The sequence below is a fragment of the Mastomys coucha genome, chromosome X (genome assembly GCF_008632895.1).
Source record: "Mastomys coucha isolate ucsf_1 chromosome X, UCSF_Mcou_1, whole genome shotgun sequence".
NCBI classification, from domain to species: Eukaryota; Metazoa; Chordata; class Mammalia; order Rodentia; family Muridae; genus Mastomys; species Mastomys coucha.
The window spans coordinates 76,366,691-76,373,418 of NC_045030.1; the positions used below are offsets into that span (position 1 = coordinate 76,366,691).

At 39.7% G+C, this 6,728-nt stretch overlaps 1 protein-coding gene across 1 annotated transcript; it reads right to left on the reverse strand.

The window, feature by feature from the left end:
- Positions 1 to 3,219: 3,219 nt before the first annotated feature.
- On the reverse strand, positions 3,220 to 4,158 carry LOC116093236 (olfactory receptor 10K1-like). The gene has a single exon (XM_031374632.1). The coding sequence runs from the start codon at positions 4,156 to 4,158 to the stop codon at positions 3,220 to 3,222; it is 939 nt and encodes a 312-aa protein (XP_031230492.1).
- Positions 4,159 to 6,728: the final 2,570 nt, after the last annotated feature.

The window sequence follows — 6,728 nt, forward strand, 5'->3', positions numbered from 1 at the left end:
AAAAAAAAAACCCTTTATTCCCTCCCCCTGCTTACCAACCCACCCTCTCCCATTTCCTGGCCCTGGCATCTCCCTACACTGGGGCATAGAGCCTAAGGCAAGTCTTATAAGGGCAACATTTAATTGGGGCTGGCTTACAGGTTCAGAGGTTCAGTCCATTATCATCAAGGTGGGAGTATGGCAGCATCTAGGTAGGCACGGTGCAGGAGGAGCTGAGAGTTCTACATCTTTATCTGAAGGCTGCTAGCAGAATACTGACTTCCAGGCAGCTAGGACTAGGGTATCAAAGCCCATGCAGAGAATGACACACCTAGTCCAAGAAGGCCACACCTCCAAATAGTGCCATTCCCTGGGCCAAGCACACTCACACCATGACAGAGGTACATTTTCTCTTAGTGTATTTTCTTTCAGAGAATAAATAGAAGCCACATACTATGAGGAGAATGGCTGCTTGGACTTCTTGTACCATTCCATATCTGTATCCATCTACAGGTGTCTATTACACTCTCTGTTTTATGAAATTGACATAAGCTATGGTGTGCTATGCTCATGTCCACCATATCTTATGTGGTTTGTATATTATAAAGGGACTAATATATTAACATTTCAGCGTGAAAATTCTTGTCACCCTGAATGGCCCTCATTTGTAGGAAACCTTTGCCACCCAATCAGAAGAGTTATTGTGAAGGCTCCTACTCCATGAAATTCTATGCTCTAAATTTATACTGCTCTCAGATGTAAATAAGACCCAGAAAGGAACCATGTGAGGAGGTATACTACATCTTTGTCTTCATCAGAAATTTCCAAGGTCTCAGTATACACTATCAAACTATTATGCAATTAGCTTTTTTGGATGAAGTCTGAACATAGCATCAGTATACAAAACAACTAAATGGTAACCTGCTACAAAATGATGTTACTTCGGCCAGGATGTGGAAGATTGTTTTCCCTACAAAGCTACCTTGTTCATTGTTACTGTCCTTAAAGATATACTAACTCTATCTCTGACTCTTTGGTGATTCTGAGGGCAGACTCATCATTTAGGCATTATGATAGAGGTGGTAGGAGGGGTAAACTGAAAAGTTTGAGCAAGATTGTAGATAGATGGTATCCATAGACTGTCTGCTCCATGTTTTATTTGGAAATATATTTCCAGTTCAATACACACAAAATTAATTGTTGATTGAATACAAAGTCCAGAGAAATGTGGCCATGCTCATGTTTATTTGTTCAATGAAAGATCCATCAAGGGACAAAGCTCTCTCCTACGTGACATAAATGAGATTTACTAAATTTGTTGGGATGAATGAACAAATAGGAAATAACTTTTCTATTAAAATGGATTGTTTTAGTGTCTAATAGCCTAGGCTTATTTGTTAGCTTCTTGAGAAGAGAGACCTTGTCTTCAACTTTTCTATATTTCCAGTGTTGAATCCAGTTCCTAGAAAATTAAGAGCTCATTTATTCAAATTACATCTCTCTCCAAGTGTATGGTAGAGGGACTTATGGCATCCATAACATTAATCTAGTCTGTGGGGTTGTAATGGAATCAACAAATACTTTTTCATAATCAGTACACCTAACCTCCATCCCTGAACCATGAACACAGAGTAGGTGATGTCTCAATCAATTAGATACATTATTAAAAAGTTTTAGAGGCTGGAGAGATAGCTTAATTAATAAAGTGCATGAGTATAAGGACCTAAATTTTAAAATTCCAAACATATTGATATATGCTTGTAGCCCCAGAACTGAAGAGATAGAGACAGGTAGATCACTATGGCTCATTGGACACCCAGCCTAGCTAGCTTGGTGAGCTCAAGGTTGGTGAGACCTTTTCTCAAAAAATAAAATAAAATAAAATAAAATAAAAAATAGACAGCATATGAGGAATATGGGATGAGAATATCAAAGTTGTTCTCTAGCCTCTACATGCACATAAATGCATGTAGTCACCCTCATTCCCACATGCAAATATCCACACAAACACATATATCTTCAGACAAATACACATGTAGGTTCAATACACACAGAAAGAGAAGTTTACAGTCAATTAACATCTAAAGACATCCCTGGTCCAAAGTTCATGGAATTTCAAAGTTCAGCTAAATAACCATTTCTTAGATGCCTGCTATGGGCTAGGTGCTAGGATCATAGAAATGAATCATAGTTTTTAACTTTAAGGAGCCCCCAGGATGGTAATTGAGACATACAAATAATTACAGTTCTAAAAATGTGCAAGCACATGTGGTCACAGAGGAGGGACCTCCTTCAGCTGCTGGGTCAGTTATAGGCAGCCTGTGTGGCTTTAAAATCAGGTTGGCCCTTTACCAAGATGTGAGCAATGAGGGATCATTTAGCCTGGAGTGAAAGGAAAGAAGTCCAATACTGAGGTGCCCTAGGGAGGATGATGGAGAAGTTGAGGGTGGATCATATTGTAGGCAGATTGCAGATCCTCAATACTGCCATTGTTAATATTAGTGCAGCTACTTTTCATTGTTTTTCAAGCAATGTCTACATCATCACTGGTGGCACAGCAATTTAGCTTCTGTGCTGCTTACTCATTCCCAATTCTTCACTTTACTTAGTTTTTTTTTTTAAAGATTTATTTATTATTATGCATAAGTACACTGTAGCTGCCTTCAAACACAACAGAAGGGGATGTCAGGTCTCATTATGGGTGGTTGTGAGCCACCATGTGGTTGCTGGGATTTGAACTCAGGACCTTCGGAAGAGCAGTCAGTACTCTTACCCGCTGAGCCATCTCACCAGTCCCCATTACCTAGTTTTGATCTGGAAATTTCTTATATGTATATTCTCCTTGGTTATTCAGCCAGAGAAGCTTTATTTGGGTCATCCTACCCCCTTGTTTATCAGTGTTCATATCTCTGGCAGTGTACTTGGTGATGGATGAAATTGTCTATGGTGGGGAACAGAAAGCATCTAAAAATTAAGAACAATCTAGTGAATCTCCAAGCCATAGAAAATTCTGAAGTGCTTTCCACACCTAAAAAAAATTTAAGATTCTTTTCTTCTTTCCAAATACAGAAAAGTGAGCAGTAAACTCCATGTGTACCAAGAACCACAGAGAAACCTCAAAAGAAAGCATGGGCATGCAAAGTGTTCAGTGAGATGACTGAATTGTTAGAAAAGGGCCTGTTTAGTGTTGTTTGGTTGTGCCTTCCCTTTCACCAACTTGTATTGGGCTGGGCTGCTACCTTATTGGTTGTGGTTCACCAGGAGTCTTCTGAGGGCACCTTTGACTTCTTTGTTCCTTAAGCTATATATCATAGGATAAAGCATTGGGGTTATATTAGTATAGATTAAGGACACAATTTTGTCCTGTTCTGGAGTGTAGCAGGACTTGGGACGAATGTAGATGAATATTGCACAGCCATAGTGCATAACAGAGACTAGCAGGTGACCAGCACAGGTGGAGAAAGCTTTGCTTCTGCCTTCTGCTGAATGGATTTTGAGGATGGCAGCAATAATAAATCCATAGGAAAATAGGATCAACAAGAAGGGAATCAACAGAATCAGCATGCATACAAGGAAGACTGCAATTTCATTGGCTTGTGTATCAGAGCAGGCTAAGAATAGAACAGCAGGAATGTCACAGAAGAAATGGTTGATGACATGGGACTGACAGAAGGGCAGGAGGAATATTAACGTGGTAAGGGTGAGTGAAAGTGTAAAACCACTGATGCATGCCAGAGCCAACATCTGCAGACAGAGTGCCCGGGTGATGATGAGTGTGTAACGCAGGGGGTTACAGATGGCCACAAAACGGTCATATGCCATTGCAGCAAGGAGGAAACATTCTGCTCCACCCAGAGCAATGAAAAGGTGCATTTGCAGAGCACATCCCAGGAAGGGCATTCGCTGGTTTCTGGACAGGAAATTGGCCAGCATGTTAGGGACAATAACTAATATGTAGCAAATTTCAATGGCAGATAGGTTCCGAAGGAAGAAATACATAGGTGTCTGGAGACAGGTGTCAATAAGGGTGATGAGCACAATAGTTGTATGACCTGCTAGGGTGATGAGATGCATAATTAGAAAGAGTCCAAAAAAGAGGATCTGCAGTTCAGCCAGGTCCCCAAAGCCTAAAATAATAAATTCAGAGCTTAAGGTGTGATTTTTCTTCAGTGGCTCCATCTTTTATTCTCCTTTGTAGAACTATTATACTAGAAAGGAGATTTTTCTAGCAATTGTTTTATCCATGAAAAATACTAGAGCCCTTTTCATAGATGAGAATTTAGTCTGTTCTTCTAGGCATATTCCTTGCTTTCATTATACCAGCTTTTAAAATTCTATGCTTTCTTGGTATAGAATGAAAGATTGCTTGTAAGAGAGTACTTTAATTCATCTGTTGACTTGTGAAGATCAACTGGCACACACAGCCTCTAAATACAAAATCATTTTTCCTAGACCTTAATGCAATGCTTCTAACGTAGATGCTATACATTTTGAAGAGTTGACTGAGGTAGGAGCAGAAGCTGAGCTGGATATATTAAGTAAGATTTAAATGGAGACTAGGCCTGGAAGGTTATTGCTTGGAAGTGATGTAAAGAATCCTGTGGGAAGTAAGGTGTAATGAGTTAATCTTAGATACTTTTGAATTTTTATATTAGTTATATTTTATCTCTTTATTATCACCTCCAAACCCCCAGGATTTCATCAGTCAATGGATTATGAACAGGATGCTAGAGAAGAAGGGCACATAACTTACAGTAGCTGCTTTCTTTCCTGTGCATTAGCTATTTGTGAACACCCCAACTTTGTGGCATCCTCTTCTGGATGTCTCATCTAACCTCTTGGTTGAATTAGTCCCTTCCTTATGCTATCACAGACCTCCAGGCTTCTATAACCATGTTGTTCATCAGTGACTTCTTAGAATTCTTTGATTATTGTTTTGTCTATATTGCCTGTCTATGGGTTCCAGAATGGCAAGAATGGTGTCCAGTTCTGCTTCTCAACAATGGCTGGTGCATATTAGGAGCATCAATAAATCATGTGAGCCCATTCACCTTTTGAGTTTCTTAATAAATGTCAATTTCTCATTTTTGCATGTCCCACAGTTGGCAACAGTTGGCCTTGAGAACAGGAGGTAAAAGGCTGGACTAAGTCACATAGTAGGAGCAGGAAGTGTATAGGACAGAACTGGAACAGGCTCAGGGGCAGTGGATGATTAGATGAGCAATGTCCTGTCTGATGTGTTTCCTGAGCTTCAGAGAAATTTGTTTTCTCCTTGTTTTGATCCAAAAGTAGAAACAAAAAGCTTTACTGTCAGCCTCTGATTTCTTCCTATGCTCCCTTCCATCACAGGAATGAGAAGAGGGGAAGATTTCCAAGGGGTCTAGGTATTCAGAAAATCAAAAGTCAATAAGAGGTAATGGAGAGATGGCTCTGAGATTAAGAGCACTTCTTCTTGCAGAGAACCCAAATTTCATTCTCAGTATCCACATGGCAACTCATAACCATCCATAACTCCAGTTCCATGGGATATAACACTGTTTTCTGGCCTCAGTAGACACCAGGTATGTATATGGTATATGTATATACATGCAGACAAAATACCCGTACACATAAAACAAAATCAGTAAATCTAGTCTTAATTTTTTTAAGCAGTAAAGAGTTTGTGAGAGTTGAATTGCTACTTAAAGAGTTCATTTGGGGGAATGTGACATTTCTGAGGCTCAAAGTAACATCAATGAAATAAGAAAGGTGACTTTGATTACAGCTTTGTTTGACATAGATAGTGGTTACCATTGTAATTTCACAGCCACTTATACTCCATATTGAGTAGTATTTTAGTATGTATTTACCTAACAGGTGCATAAGACAGAACAATATGCCAACTTTCCACTTCAAAATAGAGTACCGCAGTAGTATTCCGAGTGACCCCGCTCATTGAGCCTGCTCCTATCACTGGCCCTGCTCCAGATATTACAACAAGACCTTGCTCAAACTTCTGTATCCTAATGGAGCTCCCTCTTTAGCCACCTCCTCCACCTATAGTCACAAAAACCCTGATGAAAAGACTGGCAGAGGCCAAGGTGAACAGCCTGTTTCCCCAACAGGAACCCAAAATATCTTGAACTTAACCCACTTCTATGACTCAGTCCACGCTCTCACCTTCTGTATACCCAACCTCCCCCACAGCCTCTTCATTAACCCTTAATAATTCTGTGAAAAAGATTGAGCTTCTGAGTGTCTTGGATTTTTTTGTTGTTGTTTTTTGTTTTTTGTTTGTTTGTTTGTTTTTGGACGCATACCCTTGGCCTCAGCTTTGCCACACTTTACTCTTTTCTACTGTTTACTCTCATGTACAGAGATATGGGAATCTTACTTTCATTGGGCCCAAACCTTGAAAATAGCAAAACCACAAAAATCATGAAAATAGAAATCACATACGATCAAAACATCTGAAAATAACAAGAGTCAGTTTATATTAAAATGTCTTCTCCTCTTTTCCTTCTCTCCTACTCTCCAAGAAAGACCGTTCTTAGCAAGAGATATTCCCTTCTGTTTTGTTTTGTGCATACAAACACCCATTTTTCAGGTCATGGTGGCATGCATCTGTATTCTGAGTACTTGGGAAGCTTAGACAGCATAATCAGGAGTTCAAAGCCAGCATGAGCTATATAATGTTTTCTAGGCCAGATTGAGATACATGAGATTCTACACACACACACACACACACACACACACACACACACACACAG

What these genes read in the sequence shown, in the direction of transcription:
- LOC116093236 (XM_031374632.1), bottom strand. Translation starts at nt 4,158, where the DNA reads ATGGAGCCACTGAAGAAAAATCACACCTTAAGCTCTGAATTTATTATT.